Here is a 23216-nt window from a genome sequence, read left to right as displayed (position 1 = left end):
GTTGTTCTGGTCCTGCTTGCGGAGGTCAGGAGACCAAGGCGAGCCCTCGGAGTCTGGCTGCAAGGCTCTGCCGGACCCGATTTGTTCCCTGACATTTTTGTGGAGGCTGGTAGCTAAAGGAAATTATTTGTTCTCTAGCCACGGATTATTGCCAATCTCAGGGCAAGCGTTGCCGACTGTCTGGCTGATTTTGACTCACATAGTGGTTTGCAAAGTAAAAAGTCATGGGACCGGAGTTACCCAGAGCGGCAGCTATGAAGCGACGGGCAGGGATGTTACCTTACAAGGTACATCTGACCTGTTTTGAAGCTTTTCAGGAACAAAAGCTCACCTGCCGCAAAACCAGCAGTCCTCCAAGCAGGCTAGGTTAGCAGAACAGATTCACATCAACACTACATTTCACAGCCAGGACAGGGGTTTGAAAGACTTTATTTGACACCTTTGCTGGATGTCGCAGCTCGTGAATCTAACAGCTCTGCACAGTGTACAGTGAGGCCGGGCTACTTGCCGTGAGCTCTAGCATGCGACCAGCCGCAGGAAACAACCAAGGTCCACAAGGACCTCCCCTGACTTTATTCAAAGGGAGTACGTTGTTCCTGGCTGATCCTGACACTTCAGGACAAGGGTGAGGAGAAGTAGCGGAGGCATTTCTGTGTGTTAAGTGCGATGACGTTCATCAAAACAACCGGAGGGACTCGCTTTCAAAACAATAGCAGATACGTACATCGACATGCACATGGCAGATACAATCTGTAGGAAGGCAGCCACCAGCTCATCCGCACCGTCTAACCAGCTGCGTGTTTGACCTGAGGCATGGGGAGAGCCTCTCCCATTCAAAAGAGATCTTCTCCCTCTTTTTTACCTTTCTTGGCACTGACCTTTCCGTGCCTTTCTCTCTTTTCCTCTCACAGTGCTGCTGAGGCGGGCAGGACTCCCTGGGGTGGGCATGCAGCTGGGCCCCGGCTATTCTGCAGTGTACCCCAGCAAGTCAAGGCACAGATGCAGGGAGCAGGGGCTGTTCAGACGAGGGGGAGCACTGGGAGACCCTGCCCCAGCCGCCATGGGATTTGGGGACGTGGCACAGGAGCAGGGTGGCTCCAGAGCTTCAGGTTTCTGTTCCTTTCTGCCCAAAGCAGAGAGGAGGGGAGGACAGCTAGAGGAGCAGGGGCGTATCTGCTGCGTCAGTTATCTAGGGGCACGCAGGCCAAGGCAGAAGCTCTCGGGAATCAGGACAAGTGCAGACCCAGAGCTCGCCGAGGTCTGTGGTGAAACCTCAGTGGGTTTTCATCCTGGCCCAGGGAGAGGGATGACCAATGTACGAGCAAAACATGGTGCTGAAGAAAGAAAACAAGAGACATTGTGGGAGGAGAGGGTGAGGGATGCAGGGCTAAGAGAGAACGAGGGAGGCACTTCAAATACAGACTGGTCCGACCCATTCCCCCCACTTTGCAGTCACGGCTGTTCAGCAGGGGATGGAGGAGAGACAGCTCCAGCGGGGTGACTGGCAGAGGAAAAGGCTTTTCTTCTCACTTTGGCCATCAGAGCCTTCCCCTCCACGACAGATGTCCCTTTGAAATCCTCTGTCTCGCCTCTTCACACCTCGGTGCGGACCAAGGGCTGCAGAAGCCTCCCTCCGCCCGGGCGGCCCGGCCGGCTGCTCCTGCGCGGTTTGTGCAGGGACCCAGCACAGGCGCTGCGGACACAGCGGCGTTTTGGCTCGGCTGTGGGAACGAGCTCTGCTAAGCTGTGGCCTCACTCCACCTTAAGGGCACAGAAGTGGGAAAAGCTGGTAATGCAGCGAGGAAAGCGTGGGGATTAGCAGGCAGCCAGTTCGCTAAGGGGGCTGGGGGGGCTCCAGCCTGCCTTGCAGGGTGCCAGGAGTGCTGGGGAGGGGGGTGAGCTGCGCTCGTCCCCCCACACCAAAATTAGGTGCTGCAGCTGGGGGACACATCGCAAGGAATCAGCATGAGCGAGTCTCTGGCAGCTCCGAGTCCCCAGGGAAATAAGACAGTATTTCAGGGCTGGCTGTTTTCCAAAGGAGAGCAGTGCTGGGCTCCATGGAGGGGTTTGCTGGAGAGGGACAGGGTTGGGATCTGCGTGTGCCCCCTCCCTGTAGCCGGAAGGGTCTGGAGCACAGCCGCGTGCAGACAAGTGCATCAAATTGGATGTGATTGACATTTGCAGGCATCACAAGGGAGAGGACGTGTGACAGTGAGGCAGGGAAGGCGGTGTGAGGAGGGTGGGGAGAGTAAAGAGAATTTTCTTGATGGGTCCTTGGCTTCTGCGAAGCAGGAATGATGCCTTTTCAGCTGGGCTTGTTCTTAGGCCTGTGGGCAATGAGTGCTGAAGAACTCCTGTCTCCGAAGGGCAGGGGAGGGTCAGAAAGCCCCGATTTCAGTCGCCCAGGAGCGGCAGATCCTGGATGTCCCAACCCTGATCCCGGGTCCCTGTGCAGCAGCGCCCAAGGTGGGAGGCACCGTGTAAGCCGGTGGAACAGGGACGCCGACGGAGGCTGGCGAGAAGAGGAACGTCGCGATTTGGCTACTCTTGGATGAACCCTCTCTCAACACGCCCGCTGGTGACGGCATCCTGGGCACGGCCGCTACAGCTGCTGATGAGCCCGCGCCTCGGGCCCTCCGGCTGGAAGAGGCCATCCTGCTGGCCAGGAAGCTGCGGCGGGACGGCAGCATGTCACTGGGGACACGGCGGAGCGGGGCTGGCCTCACAGCAGGGCTTGGGTAAGCCAGGGAAGATGCAGTCAAAACAACCGGAGCGGGAGCAGCCTCCCTCCTGGGGATCTGCACGGGGCCAGCAGCGCTGTGGAGGAAGGACCACGGCCACGTCTGGATGGGCAGGAGGGAAGTGGCCACAGGCGAAGGCTCCATTTCTGCCACGTAATTATTCAGGTGGGAGAGGAGTCGCAGCCGGATGGGGTCGGTGGCGTTTTGGCCCTCCAGGATGCCCAGGTACCTGACAACTTCAGTGAGACATTCGCGGAAGCCGATACTCCTGTAATCCACGGCCAGAGCGCGAGCATCTAAGAAGCCTGTAGGGAGAGGACACAGGTGACACTAAGTCCACGCAGAGCTCAGGGATTCGCTTTGATTTCACTGCCCTCTCTAATGCACTGTGTCTTTCACTTGAGGCACTTGGCTGCCGTGCGATGTTACTGAAGCAGATAGCCAAGTGGTTGTCCGAAGGGACTGGACGTTTGCGTGCAGGAGAATAGCATCTGCGGTTATCTCATCGGGATAAAACTGCCAGGGTCATGAAGCCTCTTACTCCAGCATGTGAGACGAGTAAGAGGTTTCATTAACCGTGCTCAGGAAGGAAGGATTTTTTCCCACTGGACTCTCTCCGTTATCATTGCTGGAGACAGGACTGCGTGCCAGATGGGCACCGTGTCCCTCTTTGTAAATGGGCCATCCCCGGTCTTGCAGAACAGGGGGACACTGTGTCTCCTCGATGCACAGCTTAGCACCATTTTCCTCTGCTTGGGTCCCAGTCTTTACACTTCCTTTAAAGAGGTGGCTGGCTGAAGGACACGGGACAGTGGCAGAAACAAGACCGCCGGGCTGAGAAAGCTCAAAGCCACAAAAATCAACAAGATGAAGTGCAACCGACGGCTGATTTTTAGGCTTCTGCTCCCTACTTGCAGTTTCATGAGAGGATAAGCAATAAAGCAGAGAATGTCACAGCACAGCGAAGCGCTGGACCACTCTGCCTGACGGGGTCTCTGGTGACAATGCAGCCCTTTGTTGCAGTGCAGTCAAACTGAATATCTAAACAAATGTTCCAGCCCAAGTCACAGCTCTGAACCAAAGCCTGGATGCCAGCAATGTCCCCGGCAAGCCAAAAATGGGTGGTAAGCAAGCCAGAGGCTTCTTTACTGGAGCTGTGATCTCCATCCTGTTAACTGGAACAGGACAGAGGGTCTGTACCAAGGTCTCAGTACAAATAAGACCTTTGTTGAATTTTGCACAGGGCTCCCTCTCTCTTCTTATAACAACCAAGAAATAACAACAACAAAAAAAAAAGAACAGAAAGGGAAAAAAAGCCTTGTTTATTTGCAGAGTCTCCATGCAGAATTCAGCCTCTGCAGGAAATGTATCCCACGGAGGAGGTAAGGAGTTGAATACAGTTTTTCTGGAAGCAGGCTTCATTTCTGAGCAGGACTGGGCAGCTTTCAGCGGGGAGCGTGACAACAGCAGCGGTGCTGTCCCTGCGAGTCTGTGGAACCTGCTATCCCACACCCCCCCGTCTGCCAGACGTATGCACGGGACGCTGACCCATATGTTAGATATAAGAAAAACAACACGGCAGGAAACGTCCATCTGCCCTCCCTCGAAAAACATTTCCTTTGGGAAGCAGGCAGGGCAGCGCGCGTCTCGGTGCTGGCTGGCGTCAGCAAGGCACACCAGCGCCAAGACATGGCTTGCTGCTGAGGCTGATGGAGAGTTTTCCTTCCAGGTTTTCACCTTCCCCTCACCGGAACGCTTGTAAGAGCAGTTCCTACCTGTTCCTCCAGTGGCGTGAAGCATTTTTAAGTGATCTACTGTCATTTGTAGAATTTCTGCCTTCTCCAGCTTGGAAGAGCCCTGTGTGTTGGGAGCAGGAAAAAAAAGAGCAATTCATTTTATGGGCTAGGGTTTTGTGCCTCTCAGGAGCTGCATTTTTCCCGATGACCTCCTCCCCAAAACATTCCCGAAGCCCAAGAGTGCTGAGATGGGAGCAGGGCATCCATCCAGGGTGTTGGCTCTGGTTTTTACATCAAGTGAGGAGAAAATAGAGCTCCTCCCCAAGATCCCCCTGATGCAAACTGAATATCCCCATTTCTGTGCATCTTCATATCTGCAGAACACTTTCTGCATTGAGTTTATCCTCCCTAGGGCTCCTGAATGCTTGTTAATATTGTTTTCCCACCCAGTCTCACCACCTACTTACTCCCTGAAGTGACGATGATAAGAAAGACATAGCAATGCTGCAGACTTTCTCATTCTCGGGCTCTGCCCGCACACTGCTGACCCGCAGCCCGCGCGGGAGGGCGGGCGGAAATCCCGGACGCACACACACACCTGCTTCTCGAAGGCGGTGGGCACCAGGCGCCGCAGCTCGGAGAGGCTGCTGTTGATACGGTCACGGCGCCGCTTCTCAATGATCTGCGGGAGGTTTCCAAGCAGGGAGAAGAAACCACGGTCATTTAGGGCCACAGCTCTCGGGTTTAAAGCCTTTGCTAACGGCTACGAGAGAGGCGCTTTGAACAGGGCCATAGAAGGAAATGTTTTGGGTGCAAAAGCTGAGCAAAGAAACATTAACTGACGGGTGCGATAACCCCAGGTAAAATTGCTCTCTGCCACCCCTATCCTCACTCTTTTTTTTTGCCAGATTTGAGGACAAACCCCTGCAAAAAATCTGCAGTTGGCTGTGGGGAGAGTTCTGCAGGAAATGGAGCAGGGAACGGTGTAACGTCAACTCCACACTCTGTCCCCACAGTAAGGACGTGCCAACAGCACCCCACCTGTCACGGAGAGCCTTGGCATGCGGCTGGGACCAGCCCGACTCCCCAGGGAGACGCAGCACAGCCACCCTGGTCAGCGTGAATGGGACTCACCCCTCTCCGCTTCTTCCTGGCTTGTATCTGAGATGTCGTGGTGGGAGACACAGACCGGGAAACGTGGCTGGAAAGGAAGAAAAGGGAATTGTTTATTGTGGTAGCTGCAGAGAAACCTTTGCTGCACATGTGCTTTACACACGTTTGCCATCTGCAGCTCCCCCCCGCCCTGAATAATGTCTTCCGTGGTTCCCATCTCATTTTTACCCACAACACAGAGCTCAGGAATTGGGGATGGGGAGCCAAGCAGAGACTTGAATCCCACTCTGTCCACCCTGAGAGTCTCCGAATCAGCCTGGGACAGATTTCTGCACCAAACTGCCCAGTCACTACCAGGCACACATCTCCCTCAATCCCAGCCTGTGCTGGCATCTCCACGGGGCTGGAAAAGCAGCGAACCAAGCTCCGGAGTCACGGCCTTTTTTTCCCCTCCATGCGCGAACCTCCCAGCCCTCGTGTCTGAGCCTGCCCTGTCTGCAGGGCTTTGCATCTTGGAGCTGCGATAGCACGAGCGTGTATCTGAGCTGCCACCCAGGGCGGCAGCGAAGGGCTGGTCACCGCTCACGGGGAGGTTGACGGCAGGGTTGACGTGGTTTCTGAGGGCTTCCTGCAGAGTCACTTCACAGACCACAGTTTTTGGGGTGGGCCATGATGTCCTGAACGCAGGGTGCCCCTGAACCAGACAAGCGAGGGGCCAGGACCTGGACAGGGAGAACATCTGGTGATGGGAGCAGGGACCCTGCCTGCTGAGTGACAGCCCTGGGGACCAGCTCTGGCGCAAGGGACGAGGGGACAGGCTAAAGAGAAGGGCTCCACAAACCCTCCTGTGCCTGGTGGGCACGGGTAAGGCTAAAGACACCAAAGGTCAGCACAGGACAGGCACGGGGAGGCAAAGTTCAATCTTTAGGTCCCCACGGAGGTGAAGGCTCCATAAGGATGGATAACCAGGCGTGGGAAACTCCATGGAGCCAAACCCCATGGCTCGGGGGTTGCTGGCTGGGCCGCCTTCCACCTCCCCTGAGTGAGGTTTCACCCTCTGGAAAGCTGGCTCGGGGCTGTTCCTGTCCCTTACGAAACTCGGTGCAGGGATGTTAACACGCAGGCGAGACGGCGGTCTGCAGCCCCGGCCAGCACAACGCTCCGGAGGGACTCGAGACCGCGTAAGACATACCAATCTGGAAAGGGGCATTTGGGTTCACCCCGTCAAATCAAAATATTTTTCAGTTTGACGAAGCATTTTAATAGCAGTCTATTAAAGACGTTTCTGCAGAGACAGTGCTGTCTGCACGGCAAGCCAAAAACTAGACCAAACTCAGCCCATTAAAAATACAGTTTGTTAGGCCCAAGCGAGGTGCTTTCAGAAGTGGTTTTACACAATCAGATGAAATAACACGTTCTTCTACTGACTTCTCCGCTCATCTCCATACAGGTACCCTATTTGAATGTCTGCTGGGTGGGCTTTCTCTGGGCAGAAGTGCTGGCTGGCTTCACAAGTACGAGCACGCGCTGCCAGGACACATAAAGGCGCACACGCCGAGTGCATGTGGTGTGAAATCAGGCTCGGTGCGGGTGCTGGGCTGCTAGACGCGCAGGGGCAGCGCAGGAACGCAGAGTACGCACTCGAGTCTGCAAGAGCGAATTCTGAAACTCTCTTTGCAGAGCTGTCCGAACGCGTTGCGCTTTGTGAGCTACAGCTCCAGATGTGGATATAAAGACCGAGCTTACTGCAAAATATGTTTAAAAATATGTTTGACAGATTTGAACCACATAAAAGATACCATAACTGTATTATCTGATGGTTAAACTTTCTGCGCTGCTCTTTGCTCGATTTTATAATTTACAGCATAACTTTGTCTGTTTATTCAAAACAAAAAGAAAAAAAAAAAAAAAGCCCCAAACCAAGCAGTATCTTGCACTTCTGCAGTGACCCCGGAGTCTAAACTTGCTACACGCGCTGAACCAAGTCTCACACCCGGGGTGACTCATCCCCGCTCTACAGGGGAACTGGTTCGCCCAAACCATGAGACGGATGGGTACTGGGCTGGGAACCCCGGCCAGACAGCCTGGCTGCCTCCCTCTGCCCTAATCGCTCCACCTTGCTCCCCACCTGGAAGTATTTCATTTTGCCTGATCCGCCAGCATCCCATCCAGGACCGCATTACTCAGGGTGTAAACTCATCAGGGCAGGAGCAGCTCTTTTGGCCATGTGTTGGCGTGACACGAGCGAGAATGTAAATGTATACAAATACCACCAGTTCACAGAGCTGCCCGGTTCTGCAACTGGCTTTAGAAGACAAACATATTAGCATCACCAGAGAGAGATCAAAAATTCATCGTTACTGTTCACTGAAATAAAGTATTACGACGATTCCTCTATTTCATCCATCAGGGGACTATAGACTCAGTGTGCTGCGCTGATGTAAAGAGGGGGGACGTATTTCATCTGCAGCAGGAAGGCAGGTTAAATATTGATGCACTTGGAAACTGTAAGGAGCTGATGAATTTGTGCAGGACATTACGCGTCGGACATGCCCGACTCTGCCTGTGACCGGATCAGTGAGAAGCAGACTCATGAACATAGTCCCATGAAAATCCAAGCTTGGCACCGGGCAGGGCGACTTCTCCGCTCAGGATACCAAGCAGCAAAAGGGAATGAATTCATCTGGGACCTTGCTGGATGCAGAGGGAGGGGGACACTTGGCTAGCGAAACAAGAGTTCAAAAGCAGCTGATTTTTGGACGAGAACAAATAACAGAGCCCTTCCTTCATCCCCAGCGGCGTCTGCGCGCCCAGAGCCCGGCCATGCCCGCCAACGGCTGACACAGCATGGGAACCCAGGCTGCCAGCGGCCGGGATGCCCTTTGCCAGCAGAGCCACAGCCTGCGGAACACGGTGCGAAGCCCGAGGACATCGCTGGGGAACCAGGCGAAGGTCCTGTCCTCGCTATTTCACCAAGCAGCAAAGCTGGGGAGCCGAAACTGCAGCTCAGCAGTGATGGGATGGAGCCTGAGAACTGGGATACTGAAGTGCACGCTTAAAACGGGGCAGCCCTCGCTGGCCAGCCAGCTCGGGCTGCCTCTCCAGTAAAGATCAAAGCCCCAGCTGGTGCATTACAAATGCATCAAGCGGAGCAGAAGCGTTCCTCATGCAAAACCTCCTTGTTTTTTCCACATTCCCTGGGAACCCTGGGTTCGCTGGGGCTGCAGAAGCGTCCGGACAGCAGACGGGTGCCTGTGCTGGGGTGGGGGCACTGCCCTGTCTCGGGGTGCAGAGCGGCCAGGCTCCGGCTGAGGGGGATCGGGGAGATCCCCGGGCAGGAGGAGGCAATCGCGCTGCCTTTAACGAGGCGTTTTCTTGAACGCAATCAGCTGGTGACACAGCTCGAAGCCTTGCATGACGACTCGGCTTTCCTGGCTGGGTCAGTCCTAACGCCAGCATCAGCCCGCACACTGGAGTGGTCCCCCCGACCCCCCGCCCTCGCCCAGGGCAGGACCAGCCCTGCCCGAAGGAGTTAAGCCAGGTGCCGGGCGACTCCTGATGAGTCCCCGGGAGCCCGACCTCGGCCACCCGCAAAAAACCTCGCGGGGAGCTGCTGCAAGCGCCGCGCCCGGGACCCAGCTCCAGCCCCGCGGGACACCGAGCCGCCCGGCAGCAGGGACCCAAAAAACGGGCTCCGTCCCGGCCCCCCGGGAGGGAGCTGCCTCACCTGTACTCTTCCTCCCTGCCCACGTCGATGGTGCCGTCCGACTCCGTGTCGGAGGAGCTCTCCTCGCACAGCCTCTTCATCCTCGCAGGCGGCACAGAGAGAGGGAGGGAGGGAGAAAGAGACCGGTGGGCTCGGCTCGGCTGCCCCACGCGTGTCCCCGCCGTGCTCGGGGCAGCGCGGTCCCTGCCCGGGCTGGGCGGAGGAGCTCCTCCTCCTCCTCCCCTGGCCACACTCAGCCGTTCACACCCCGGCCGCTCCTCCCAGCACGCCCCAGCCTCCCCGGGGAAGGGGTTAATGAGATATCTCCCGCGAGTGACGGATTACGCGGCCCAGGTTCCCAGGGTCCGGCCCCCCCACCCCTCCTCCTTCTCCTCCTCCTCCTCCTCCCGCTCGCTGGTCGAAATCCCAAGTCTTCCTGTAAAAGGAACAGTCTGTGTGAACCGTCTCATGTCCCCCCTCCACCCCTCCTCCTGCCCGCCGCCCCCCTTCTCCCCACGGCCCCCCTTCCACCCGCTGCACATTGGCCTCAGCCCCAGTTTAAAGGGACCAGTGACCTCACTGGCAACAGAAAACCGTGGGAAAGAGATGGGACTGATAAAGCCTTGAGTTGTTTCAGGGAAAAATCAACATCCAGCCCCACACGCACACACATGTCTGCCCGGCTCCGCGCGGCGCAGGCACTTTTGGAGACTCGTGATTCAGATGGAAACCAGCTCGTTCGAAGCGCAGTGCTGTTTGAGAACACTGCTCCAAGGGCCCTCACCTGGCATTAATCAGTGGTCACGGGCCAAGGCCAGGAGGGCAGCGGTGGCACCATACTCAGCGGTATCGGAAGGGGTCTGGCACTCCGGCACCGTGCCACGGTGGTCCCACCGGCAGCTCGGCCCCCTGCCACGCTCCCACAGCCTGGGAGCATCTTCAGGTGCCTGCTCACGGCACTGCCGGGGCGTTTGAGACCTACCCTGTAAAACAAACCGACCAAAGCCCAACTTTAGGTTTTATGACGCTCAGATGAATTGCTGTTTTCTTGTCTCATTCCATAATGCTGGAAACTTTGACCTGCAGCCCAGCATCTAGAGAGCATCTTGCTTTCCCTCAGCTGGGAGGGAGGAGGTAGGAGTCTGTTTTTCAGAGCTCTTTGCTGCTGAAAGCCCCCAAGGCAGCAAAAACGTGTGTGTGTGGGAGAGTGAGAGAGAGGGGAGGAGGGAGAGAGCTGAAGTGGAGGTTCACAGTATAAAAATAATGCCTTTTATTTTGAAAAAAATAATCGGCGCTGAGATCTGGCAACACGTGGGTTTCCCAAAGCCTTTTGCAAGACCAAGGCGGCGATAACAGCCTGTCGCCGCTCGGGCCAGCCAAGCCGCCCCAGCAGCCGTCTCCCGTGCGCGGAGGCACCCAGGCGCGTGGTCGAGTGCTCCCTATCTGCCTCAGCCATCTCTGCCAGCTCACCCGCGCTGCACCCGCCAACCCCGAGCCGTCTGCAATCCCCCCGCACCTCGCAGGCAGCTCCCGTAAAAGCCAAACCCGGCTACCGCCAGCCCTTCACCCACGCCTGCTCCAGCCCAGCACACGGGGGCAGAGCAAGGCATGGCCCTGTCACCATTTTTCTGGGGCTGAACCACACCGTCCTCCCTCCCAAACGAAAACAACGGAGACCCGAACCAGCCATCCTGCGTTGGAGTGGAAAGCTGATGTCTCAGAAGTGTTTGTAAACCCCTAAAAAAAAAAGAGAATAAAACATTTGCTTTATGTTACAGCACTTTGTTTCTATGATTAAGATGTTTTTATTTAATTTTCACTATAAAAACTGGTCAATTGAGCTGTTACTAGCTTACATTTCAAAATGAAAAGTTACTTTGAACCAGAAGAATTAGAAATGTGTTATTTTAGCAATTTCCAGACCCATTCCTCCTCCCTTTCCAAAATGATTTCAGTTAAAAATACATCCATCTCCAAACTAAACTTCCCATAAACATGTGTTTTTGAGACATTAATACCCTTTCCACTGATAAAACCATTTAAATGGGATCCAGAGATTGGTTATTTCATATCACAACGAGCCTGAACCAAGTGGAGCCCAGACCTGCCATGGAGGAACACTTTTCCTCTCCATTAGAAAGGAATTCACTGTCCAGACTCCGTCTTTTCTGGGCCTTGTCTAGGCATCATTATCTGGGTTCAATTGAAGTGTAATTGGCAACATGTTTTTCTGGGATTACACTTCATTATGAACAGAGCGGGGGCCCCCAAACCCACTTCTCCTGTAATCGGATCCATTTTCCAGCCTGTGCTCCCGGAGAGCCGTTTATAACCGCCCCCAGCGAGCCCTGGGGAATCGCGAGGGCCATCCGAACCAGCCCGGGATTAGCTGTGCCGCGGAGCAGCCGAAGCCGAGGCGGTGCTGAGACCCCTCGCAGGTCGGTTCAATGGAGACGACAGGGGAGGATTAAGCGGGCTTAGCCGCGTGCGAGGGAAGGGCGGTTTCAGTCAGCGTCGCCCGTGTCCCGCCAGAGAGAGCGGGCAGACCTGCTCCACTGCGGACAAGGGTGACGCCAGGGAAGGGGAGATGGGGTCTGTGTGCAGAAACGGGGTTTCTGCCGCCTGCTTGCCTCCCACCGAGCAGCCGTGCAAGCTGTTCCCACAGTACGGCTTCCTGCGGCGGTGAAGCCTGGCCCCAAGCGCAGAGCCACGAACCGTGGGTGACCAGCCTCTGCCCAGAGCCCATCTGCTCCTCCCCAGAGCGTACGGGCTCTGCCACAGCCAAGCCAGGGGATTAGTGGAGGAAATCTCTCCCCAGCCCTGAATTATCAGCCCTGGCTCAGCGCACGGGGCCATTTCGCCTCCTGCGCGGTCTCTGGGAGCTCAGCAAGCATTGCTGCAGTGCCTGTCCCTGTCCCCCGGGACCCCGGGAGACCCCCGCGGACTCTGGAGGGCGGCCAGAGCCGTTCCCCACCACGGCTGGCTGTGCCTCTATGCGGTGGGAGCTGTTTCCAGAGGATGGGTGTCACGAGGACGGGGCTAAGCCATCCATCACACCCAGCACTAATTGGCTCCCCTACTTCAGAGGCCACAGAATAAGCGAGCTGCAGAGATTGATGTCCCTTCTCCGGAGCAGGAAAAACTCTCCGGGCCAGGGCTGCGGGTGGATCCCTGCCAGGGACCTGGGATTGCCCGGGTTCGCCTGGGCCAGCCGGCTCCCGGGGGTGGAGGGCTCCAGCCCAAGGTTCCCTGGGAGGGGGTGACGGTCAGCGCAGCCACCGAACCCCTGCCGTGCTGGGACCAGGGCCGCTCCCTCCTTTCCCTGCTGCTCAGCTCTGGGAAATGTCCCCGGAGAGCGGCCAGCTGTGAAAAGCTGCAGCAGCTGGAATGTGGGAGGGAGGGCAAGGCTCCTGGAGAGCCCGAGGCAGCGAGAGCAGGACGTATCTGTTACCTCCTGGTGAACTGACACCTCTGCTCTAACCCCGTGCATGCCTGGAATGCCCTGTCCGCACGTCTTCAGTCAACATCACCTCCTCACCTCAGGTCCCACCGCTGGCTGCCAGATCCACAGCTGTGATTTCCAAAGCAGAGGCCTCGCAGGGATGCTGGGCGGGACTCCTGGCCGTGGCGCTGCGCGCGGGCTGCCTTGTTCTGCGGCTAAGCAGAGGGATACATCACAGACGTGAGAATCGCGCAGGGCTTTAGGGAGGTGATTTGGGATGAAAGCGTGTAGGTACGAATACGATATCACCTCCGTGGTTTGTCAGATCTGGAGCGCGGCCAGGAGAGGATTGTTTGCCGTGGCCGCGCTCCAAGCCAAAGGCACTACAATTGTTACCCCCCCACACTTCCCCGGCCCACGCAATTCAGAGCCGGCTCAGCCGACTGCTGGGGCAGTTCCAGGGGAGGGAAAAACAACGTTTTCCCACAAACCCGTGGCCTCACCTTTCCCCACGCAGGGACAGGGCAGATCCTGCATCTGCTCAGGGCCCAACTGAAACTCAGCGCTACCCTCGCCTCGCTGGCACGGCTGTCTGTGTCCTCACGCCTGTTGCCCCGCGGCGGCCCTGTGCCCGGCCCTGCCGCCGTGGCCAGGAACGCCGCTTGTCTTGGGCAACCGTGCAGACCTCAGGAGGCTGCACCTGCAGCTGAGACGCCCCAGAGGCGCTGTCCTCTCTGCAAGAGCTTCTGCCTCGCAAGGTGATACTCGTCCCCCTGAGCCCACGTCCAGGGCAAGGCTGGGGCAAGAGCCGCGAATGCCAGGCGCAAGGCGGCTCTGCCACGGCGTCCCCAGGTCAGCAGGCTGGAGGACAGCCAGGGACAGGACTGCCTCCCTGCTCCAGGATCGGCAGCGCATCCCGACGGTTAGCGTCAGACGATGCTGACGCCAGCGTTTTAGTCCTGACTGCCCTTGATATGCCTCAGTTTCCCCACCCATAATGATGCTGATGCACCGGGCACTCACTTGACAGAGAAGCAGCGATGAGTGATAATTACTATTGCACCAGCCCCGCCGACAGCCAAACTGAGATCAGGGCTCCCCTCTAGCTACACAGAGAGGGCCCAGAAACTCGCTGTCAGGGGACACAGGTCTGCTCCTCTCTTGTTTCGGATCAGGAGAGGATGATGCAGGAAGGTGAGCTGCTGCGGCAGAGGATGGGCGGCGTGACCGCCGCAGCCCTTCACGCTGCGGTGGCCTCCTTGGCTCTCGGCTGCCAGGGCAGGCTGGTGGTGCCGGCCCCGCTCCCGTCTCTGGGCGCTGGAAGGACACGGCTGGCACCCAGCAAGAGGAGCTGGAATGGGAAAACCCATCGCTGGTGAAGCGAGGCCCTGGCCTTCCCCCGGGGCCAATCCCTGGGCTTCGGGGAACACAATGCCTTTGTTTGCGACTTGGCCGGCACCAGGAGCCCTTCCCTCGCTCAGCCCCAAAACGCCAACCCTTCAAAAGGCCTGTCCTCCCCCCGCCTTCCCCCAGCACCGCCGATGTGCCAGGCCTCTTCTCATGAACCCTGGGAGAGATGGGGCCGGTAGACAGCTTCACCACTTGTTAAATGTGTGTTTAAGCGATCTTGTGAGTAGACAAGAACAAACACAAACAAGCCGGGCTGGAGAGCCCCTGCCCCTCCGCCCCGCCTGGAGCGCAGCAGCCCCAAAGCCTTTCTTCTCTAACCACTTCAAACTTTCATTTCTTCTGAAGCCACAACAAGGCACACTTTGTAAAGCAAATGAGTAAACAGCAACTTTCAGCTTAAAAGGAAAACAAGAGGGAGGGACTGTTTTTAATTACTGGATTTTAAAAAGGGCTTTATTCGGTTAATTGCTTTCTGTTGTAAAATGTTCTTCTGCGCACAGCCTTGGTTCGAGCCGCGTCGCTGCTGGCCAGATGGCACTGCAGAGGTAATGACAGCATGTGCGTTCCCTGCTTGGGTACGCAAGCGCCTTTAACGTTCACAGACACCCCCCCAGGCCCTCCCAGCCTCATGGAAATGGCACCAGGCACCGAGTTTTGCTCAGACATGACCAGTGGTTTGGCATGTCCGACGCACATCGCTTCCAAAGGACCGGAGGAAGAGCAATCGGCACGCACAGAAAAGCCTCTGCGGCGTTTCAAGCCGAGTTCCCAAAAGGGCTAATTGCTGTTGATTGTCTTGGCTGCCGCGCGTTACCTTCCTCGTCTGGGGTAATAACCCACGTTCGTGCGAGGTGCGGTGCTCAGCTCGGTCCCGCACCACGGGGCGGCTGTCGTCTCAAGCCGGGGAGAGTGACAGCGCAGCGCAGTCTGGCACGGCCGCCGGCGCGCGTGGAGGCATGCAAACACATAACGTGTGCATGTGGCTTGGTGCAGCAGCGCGAAACGCATTCCAACTGTATCCCTGATGATCACAACCAGCTTGGAAGATTCCCCCGTGTCCCTGTGGAGGCAGGAGGATTAAAAATAGAGTGCCAGCTAAGAGGTGCACAAAAGGACCTTCAGCGAAGTGCCACCAGCGCAGAGCTGGGAAGTTGTCACCGTGCTGGGGACAGATGGCACGGGGAAGGGACGGGGAGAGGTGGCACCAGGAGACTCTTCCAGTTGGATCGGCCTCAGGAGGGGAAGAGGGAGGAAAGGAAGTGGAGCAGGAACGGCCTTGGGCTCCCAGCACACGGAGCTGCCAGGGAGCCCCCGAAAGCCGCGGGGCTCCTCGCTGCAGCCTGGGCACTGCAGGGGAGCGGGTGCCTCCTGGGTGGCTCAGTCAGCGCAGGAGAAGGTGGAGGCAGGTTTGTCACAGACACGGGGCTCACAGGAGAACGCGCTCTCTCCTCCCTCGCCAGCCTAGAAAATACACGAGGGAGTGCACACGTGCGTGGGGAAAGAGGGATGAGGAGGCTCCAGGTCCTCATTCAGCAGGGACGGGGATCATCCCCTGCCCCTCTGCACACCGGCCGGTGTCTCCTGGCTTGGTCAAGACAAGCTTCAAGCACAGAGGAGGGGACGAGCATGTCCAAAGGGCTTCCAGAGCCACCAGTCCTCAGGCACGAAGGCCCAGGGTCAGGGATGGTGCAGAGTTCAGGACAGGGGCTGAACCCGCAGCCATCGGGCTGGCCCGGGGGAAGCCATCGTGCCGCCGTCCCCTCCAGCACTGCAAGCTGGTGGCTTTCCCTCCTTGCGTGGCTGCTCCCCCCGTAGCATCCTCCCAGCCCACGCCGGTGCTTGCCGTGCGGCTGCTTGGAACGGGCAACCCCCCTCCAAAAACAAACACGGGAGAGAGCATCGACTGCGGCGCAGGGCGGGAGGGGAAGCGTCCAGCCTTACCTAGAGGCTCTTCGGAGCCGCAGCGGCAGCCGGCCGCGCGGGGATCCTGCCGTGCCCGCAGCAGCAGGCCGCGTTCGTGCCGAGGAGAGCTTTCCCTGCGCCCGCCACGGTGGGTGGGTTTGTTCCTGCCGGCAGCTGGTGATGAATGCTCACTTTCTCTGATTGAATAGCAGGAAGTTAAATCTTGTTTCTTTGCCTTTCAGGCTGTCAGCTAGAACAATTGCCCACCTGTGGCACCACCCCGGGGATATAAATAAGGAACAAAACACAGTGCTGCCAGAGGAGCGGACCACGTTCCCAGAAGATCTCCCGATACCATACGCCGTGCCCGCACAAGAGAGGCATCGGTGCTGCGGTGGGCGCGCAGGCAGCCCTGCGCGTTTCCAGGCAGCGGTGCAGGCAGGGCAGTGTGGGAAGGGGCTGCAGGGTGACGGGAGCAACCGCGCAGGGGGCACGCACCCAGCACGGCCAGGGAGGCGCGTGGGCGAGCGGGCTGCCACTGTGAGGAGCAGCAAGGGAGCGTGCGCGGGCTGGTGTGAGCGTGCATGGCTGTGCAGGCACTCTTGGGTGACACATGCCACCGCGAGATGAAGTGCTGGGCGCCTTGCAGCAGCTGGGGCGGCCGGTGCTCCCATCCGGCACGCGGGGTTTGTCCCGCAGCCGCCCTGCGTCTCCAGCACCCTGGGCGGGCAGGCGTGGAGGCGAGGGTGCGCTGGTGGCTGCCCTGCGCGTTTGCTCGCCTGCTTGCTTTCCCGTTTCACCGAGTGCTCCGCCAGCCTGGCTGCAAAGCCGGGATCGCTCGTTCCTGGAGCTGCGCCTTCCCTCCCCGCCGCCCGACGTGCTTTCCCGCCACCTCCGGCACTCGCCTCATCAGTTCACGCCGGGCCCAGCGCTCCTGCCGGGATGCTCCCAAGGCGACGCCGTCACAGCTGGGCCGAGTCTGGTGGTTACACACAGCTGGAAGCAGCCCAGCTGAGGGCGAGGACAGAGGATGGCTGCTGAGAGCGGCACGGACCCTCCGTGCGTGGTGGGGAGGGGGGAAACGCGGTTGGGAGGGCAGTGGAGGACCCCGACATGCACGCACAGGCACACACAGAGGCCAGCATTGTTGCCACGAGAGGAAATTATTAATTTGCTGGGAATAAAGTCGGCAGCGAGTCAAAAAACCATCCGGAGTGCCGGAGAAAAGCTTCCCGCCCTCCCCGTCGCGCGCTCCCCGCGAGCAGCCCTGTCGCCTTTGTACGGCCCCGACGCAAGGGCGTCCGTCTGGGCACCGCGTCCCCGTGCCAGGATGGAACGCAGCCTCGGGCTTCGCCCGGACGCCGAGAGCCCTCGCTCCCCCATGGGACTCGGGGTGCCCTGGCTTGGCGCTCCCACCTCCCCAGCCCTGCGGCAGGGGGGGCACGGCCCCGGCCCCCTCCCAGACAGCCCGCTGAGGCCCGCCAGCCCTTTGTCAGTCGCTGTGGTAACAGCCACGGCGCAAATGTCGCTTCCCTGTTTGCTTTCCCCCTGCCTCTGTCACGGGGGCGGCCGCGGCCTCCCTCCCTGCGGCTCCCCGAGCAGGAGCCGGGGTATTCAGGGCTCGGCAGCCTGAATGAAGCCAGATCCCTGGATGCATTCCTGTGGTGTTTTTTTTTTTTTTTCTTCCCTTTTTCTCTTTATTCCCCCCCTCCCCTCCTTCTCCCTCGCTTGGCACAAGCTAAAGGATTCAAAAGGAAGCCAGGCTTGGCAGACACGGGGGGAGGAGGGAGTGGGGAGATGAAAGAAGGCTTCTCTCCAGCTTTCTCTTCCAGTTCCCACACTCAGCCGGCGCGGAGAGCTCCTAATGATTCCCAGCCGCACCTGGAGGAGGCCGCCCGGCCGCCGAGGAAGCGGGGGCCTGTTTGTACAGCCAGCAAGAAAGGCGCCCAGGGCCCCGGCCGTGCCATGCGGGGCGGTCCCCCGGCCCCCCAGCCTGGTCACCCTGGGTGACAGGGTGCCTGAGATGGGCTGAGGCGGCCACCCCATCTCAGCGCCCTGAGATGGCAGCCTTGCCTCGACACCAGGACGGCGGCCGCACCTCAGCACCACGGTGCCCGGGGTGGCGGCTCCGCCTTGGTACCATACCAGCACTTACGCACACGGTGCCCCACGCCGCAGCTGGCGCTGAGGAAAACCTCTCCATTCCCAGCTTGGTGGCCTTCAAGCAGCTGCCCTTCCCCATGGAGGACATACCCCATGGGGCTGGGGGCTGCCTGGGAGCTAAGACAGCCACCGGGGCTGTGCTGCGGCAGAGATGGGGGCTCACACACTCCCCAAACACGCCTGAAGGGGAAGGAGCAATGGGTGGCACTGCGGAAGGCGGCAGTGCCGCTTGAAGCACGCCGGCCCACAAAGGACGCCTGCGAGCGGGACGCCTGCGAGCGGGACGCCTGCCGCCATGGCACCCTCCCACCGCGCCGCACAGCCCTTCGCTCCCTCTCGTGGCACCCACTCGGCACCACAACCGTCCACATCCCCATCCCCACAGCCGTGGCGGCAGAAAGCGGCCCGCTGCTCCCGGGGTACGGGCCACGCTGTCAGGATGGGCACAGATTTCCAGCGCACGCGACCGTTTCTACCCACGCGCAAATCGCCAACAGATGCAGCCCAAAAACAAGTGCTGTGCGGAGCCAGGTTTCCCTGTCAGAGCAAGCTTTCCCTAGTTTATCCTCCCTCTCACACAATTCCCCAGATAGAGACTCCGCCAGTCCTCGCTCAGGGCTTTGCTGCCTCCGAGCAGCATTTTGTAAGGCGGTGTTCTGGTTCTCGTGACTGGAAGCGGTTCCCGCATCAAGCGGGACAGCGCCAGCTCCCCCGCCTGCGGATGCCAACCTGCACAGTCCCTGCTTTACCTCGGGGGGAACCGCGGCTCCCTGCTCGCTGCTGACGGCTGCGGTGACAAGGACACAGCCTCAGCTCGAGCGCGGGCCAGTTCCAGCTGCGGGGCTGGTCATGGGTACCGCCAGCCGATGGGACGTGAGCTCCCACCGAGTAAAGCTTAAAAATTCAGAGCCGGTGCTGGGCTCTGCGCTCCCTTTTTGCCACCAAGGGAAGAGAGAACCGAGCAATTTGCTTAAGAGCAAACAAGCAAAAGTCCCATCCCGTGGGCATGGCTGCTCAACGCTGTCCCTGAGGACTGTATCTATATGTATTTTTTAAACACTAATGCCCGTCTCCTCTCAAGTCATTCAGTCAGAAAATCTGGCACGCGGGTGCAGCCGTGCTCGCCTGGCACCTGCAGCCCCGAGGCGGCGGAGACCCCTCCTCTCTCCGCGGTGGGATTGTGTGCGCAGCCCCATCCGGCGCAGCGCTGCCAGCAAAGCTTTGAAGTGCAGCCCTGGAAACCAAGCTCGCACTGCAGGAATGGGAAAACGCCAGGACAGAGAGATCTCCGCCTCCGTCGCTCGCCGGCCTGGGCACAGCTGGGGGAATGAAGCCGTTTTTTTAAAAGGCGAATCTCCAGGCGGGGAACGGGGCACATTTGCTATGCGGTTACAAGATCTTTGCCCTGGTTTTCCTCCAGCCCAGTAAGCGGAGGGGTTTTTTTCCCCCCAGCAAGGGCAATGCACAGAGCTTTCCCGACATCACGCTGCAGAACTCGCTCGCTCCCAGAGCCGGACGAGCCGCAGTTCTGGGGGGAAGGAGGAAGAGGGGTGGAAGGTGGGTCTGTCCCAGCTCCTCTCCCTGACGAGGGGCCAGGCCGCGAACAGGAACCGGCTGGTGCATCTTCCCAGGAGCTGGCCCAGCGTGGAGCCGCCGGCTTCCTCCGTCAGCGGGGCGATGAGTGGCTTCACACGCGCTCCCTTGAGTCACCGCTTCGTTGGTGGCCTACCCAGTGCGGGGCGGCTGAGCCCAGCGCCCCGGGTGCGCGCGGGGGGAACCATTTTAGGCTCCGGTGACAGGAGCGTCAGCGAACACTGCTATAAATAGCGGTGTCGAAGGAACGAGATGGTCAGGCTCTCCAAATCCTGGCACGGCCCCACTAGCGCTGATAGCAAGTGCCCTTTGCTTGTTCTCTCGCCGCCAGGTCCCCTTATCTACTCTTTCAACCCCGAGTGTTTCTGTCACGCTGTCACCAGGTCCCCTGCCCTGACATTTTATCCTCCTGGGATGGCCATTTGTCCCTGCTCGCGTTTGTTGGCCCCTATTCCGCACTCCAGAAAGGACGTAAACCGAAACGCACTGCGGGGACGAGGTGGAGCCCTCGTGAGCACAGCTGAGGACCTGTCACTGCTGACACCACGGGGCTGCGGAACAGCCCTGCGTTTGCACGGCCCCCATACGCTGGGACCTCCTGCTGCTGGGCACGCAGGCATCGCCGCAGAGATTCGGGGTTTCACCGCGCTTACGAGCACTCCTGGATTTCTGCTTTGCTTCCGCAAGGAACCAGAGTCACCCTCCAGACCGGACGTTACCTCTGGATCATTTTGATCTCTGTTATGGTGATGAGGAAACTGAGGCAGGGCGGTATCATGGCTTACCTTACGTACAGGAGGACCAGGAGAGCAGAGTCCATGCTCTGCCTGACCTCCCTGCCATGCAGCTGGTCCTCAGGGGTCTCACACCCGCAGCAGGAGGCCCCACAAGTTCTCAGGGTTAAACTCAGAATTCGTCATGAGAAGCTGTTCTCGCTATTCAAAGGCTGTGATTACCTCGTGAACATCTGCGCTGACAACAGCTGAGCAACAGCGTAATTCTCCATCAGCTCTGCCTCCGCTTTCTCCTCCTCCGTGTCCTTTATTTTAAAGCACACTCGTTGCAAAGCCCTTCGATCCTGATGAAGGAAAAAGCTCAGGAGACAGGCAACAGAAACAAAAACTCAAGCTTGCAGCAAACCAGCGACAACATGTCGCAGATCCAGCCGCACAAACCTCCCCTTCCCTCCCTGCACGGCCTCGGCCCATGTCCCTCCATGACCCGGTGGCTCCTTGGCCCCGGGGCCAACGCTGGTCCCCAGCAGCGAGTCAAGGGCTCGGGGCAGCCTTTGCATGAACATCCGAGGCAGCTCTCGGCTTTGGCATGGACATCCTGACCTCCCAGGGCTGGGGGGCCCATCTGGACTTTCACTGGTGCTGGAGTTTGGTTCCCCCCCCCGCAAGGTCCTGGTGGAAGAACACGCAGGATTGGGGATGGGCACGGGGAAGGCATCCCCAGGAAACAAGGCTGCAGGAAAACGCTCTCTGCCGAGAGCCACACATCCCTGAAAGGAACACCATAGCCGAGATGCTGCCCGGGGGCCTAGGGACATTCCTTGGCTATATTTGGTGACGGATGGAGAATTTGTTGCTTCCCCTTACCCCATCTGTTAACCTTGTTGTTGGAGCAGAGCTAGCACTGGAACTGCAGTGTCGCTATTCGCATAAACCCGGTACTTCAGCAGCAATAAATCTCCTCTAAAAAGCTTTTGCTGCCTCCCACCTGTTGGCTGGGAGAAGATCAAGTTGACAAAAGTCTTCTGCCAAACGGTATTTTTATCCAGGACTCCCTCACGAGTGCGGGTTACGACAAACGCCTGCTCACGAAGCGGCGGGAGGCAGCTGTATTGCAGCACACCTCGCAGCTCTGGAACGCCTCCTCTCCCCGAGGTCTCTCGTTCCCAGGCTGCTGCTTTTATTACATTTTCTGAATTCCCTTAAATCCCCAAAGGCCCTTCTTCTCGTCACCCCCACCCCTCCACCGTAAAACCTGGGAGGTCCCAAGCTGAGAGCCCAAATCGTCTCGCTGGCTGCACCAGGGCGCCGACACACCCATCGCGAGAACGGCAGCAGAGCCGGGCTGGGAGCAACACCGTTTATTGCAGAAAAACGCCCAGAGGGATTTCATCAGCGCGGCAGTCCGTTCACAGGAAAGAAAAAAAACCGCTGGAGGACAATGCAGTGAAACCCACAGCAACAACACACAGCGGGGAAAGCCAGTCCTCGGCTGGCGCCGCGCCACGGGCACAACCGCACCCGCGCATTGGGACAGACGTGCCCAGCAGTCCTGGGGACCCGTCGCTGCCCCGGCCCCAGAGGACATCACGGGTGGGCACACGAGGAAAGCACACAAGCAGCAAATCCACGTCTGCCAGTCAGAGCAACGGAGGAGGAAAAAAAAAGTAGGAAGCCACATGGATAAAAGCAAATGGGGCAGTGATGGCAGGAAGGGAGAATCCTCCCCGTGCACGAAGGACTCAGGAGGTGCAAGGGGAGGTGTGCCTCACCTGGGGCCCGTTTCCCAAACCTGTTTGTCCCAGCAGCCCCTAACTGCCCTGGCAGCAGGAGGACCCTAAGCAGAGTCACTAAATCTGCCTGCACCGTGCCCCTGCTCCCCAGCTTGCACCCTCTGCAGCTCGGGGCTCAGAAAGGCAGCAGCGAAAGCCGCTGAGATCCAGGGCCCTGCCCCAAAACCACAACACATTTCTTCCCCAGAGTGAAGAGCACCGTCAGCCAGGGCATCTCCTCCTGCACAGCCCAGTCCCACCAACGCTCCTCATCCGAAGCGTGCATCCCCCACAGCACCCGCTGCAAGCACCCATCCCCAGCAGCGGTGCTCGCGTCCTCTCTCGCATCCCACCAGACCATCGCCGACCAGCACCCTGCCCCGGACGGGGTTTCCCAAGGGCTTGCTGACAACCCTGTTCCTCTTGCCACGTCGCCTCCCAGGCTGGCGGGAGGCCCTGGTGCAGCCCAGGCTTGGCCGGGCTTCCATGATGCGATCTTCAGGAAACACCTTGGAAATGTTTACTGGGAGGCCAAGCTGCGCTCCCCTTCCCAGCTGCCAAAACGGTCTCCGAGACACAGTTCAGATCCCAATATCTGGGGTTCACATTAAAAAGACAAGATCTTTTTATAAACCTGTCTATTAATAGTTGTGTTACTATGATACGGATTTCTTTCAAGACTTTTTTTGTTTGTTTGGATTTCAGCCCTTCCTCCAAGGTACCCAGATGTGAGAAACAACAGTCTGCCAAAATGAAACAGCTCAGGGGGGAAAAAGCACAATTTGCTTTTCCCTGCCAGAGCAGGATCTAGCGCAACACGAGAACGGCCTTCCGAGCCACCGCAGGCATCACCAGCCCGTTTCCGTCTGTCAGTGCCGTAACCGAGCCGCAGCCTCGCCGCAGG

General features: G+C 58.6%; 2 protein-coding genes across 2 annotated transcripts; both read right to left on the bottom strand.

The window, feature by feature from the left end:
- Window positions 1–411: 411 nt before the first annotated feature.
- HEYL (hes related family bHLH transcription factor with YRPW motif like) lies at window positions 412–9532 on the bottom strand. The gene is made up of 5 exons (XM_086765260.1): window positions 9318–9532; window positions 5612–5678; window positions 5076–5159; window positions 4517–4598; window positions 412–3046 (listed from the first exon to the last, which is right to left on the bottom strand). The coding sequence occupies exons 1-5, from the start codon at window positions 9395–9397 to the stop codon at window positions 2379–2381; spliced, it is 981 nt and encodes a 326-aa protein (XP_086621386.1). The 5' UTR covers window positions 9398–9532; the 3' UTR covers window positions 412–2378.
- Window positions 9533–14570: 5038 nt separating this feature from the next.
- Window positions 14571–21861, bottom strand: LOC147598038 (uncharacterized). Its single transcript, XM_086764782.1, has 5 exons — window positions 21796–21861; window positions 21408–21461; window positions 20763–20884; window positions 14963–15208; window positions 14571–14685 (listed from the first exon to the last, which is right to left on the bottom strand). Exons 1-5 carry the CDS (start codon window positions 21859–21861, stop codon window positions 14610–14612), a joined length of 564 nt encoding a protein of 187 aa, XP_086620908.1. The 3' UTR covers window positions 14571–14609.
- Window positions 21862–23216: the final 1355 nt, after the last annotated feature.

Source organism: Chlamydotis macqueenii, chromosome 22, assembly GCF_036417535.1.
Source record: "Chlamydotis macqueenii isolate bChlMac1 chromosome 22, bChlMac1.mat, whole genome shotgun sequence".
NCBI lineage: Eukaryota > Metazoa > Chordata > Aves > Otidiformes > Otididae > Chlamydotis > Chlamydotis macqueenii.
Note: the sequence above shows the minus strand (reverse complement) of the source record. Positions and strands in the feature narration are given on the sequence as shown.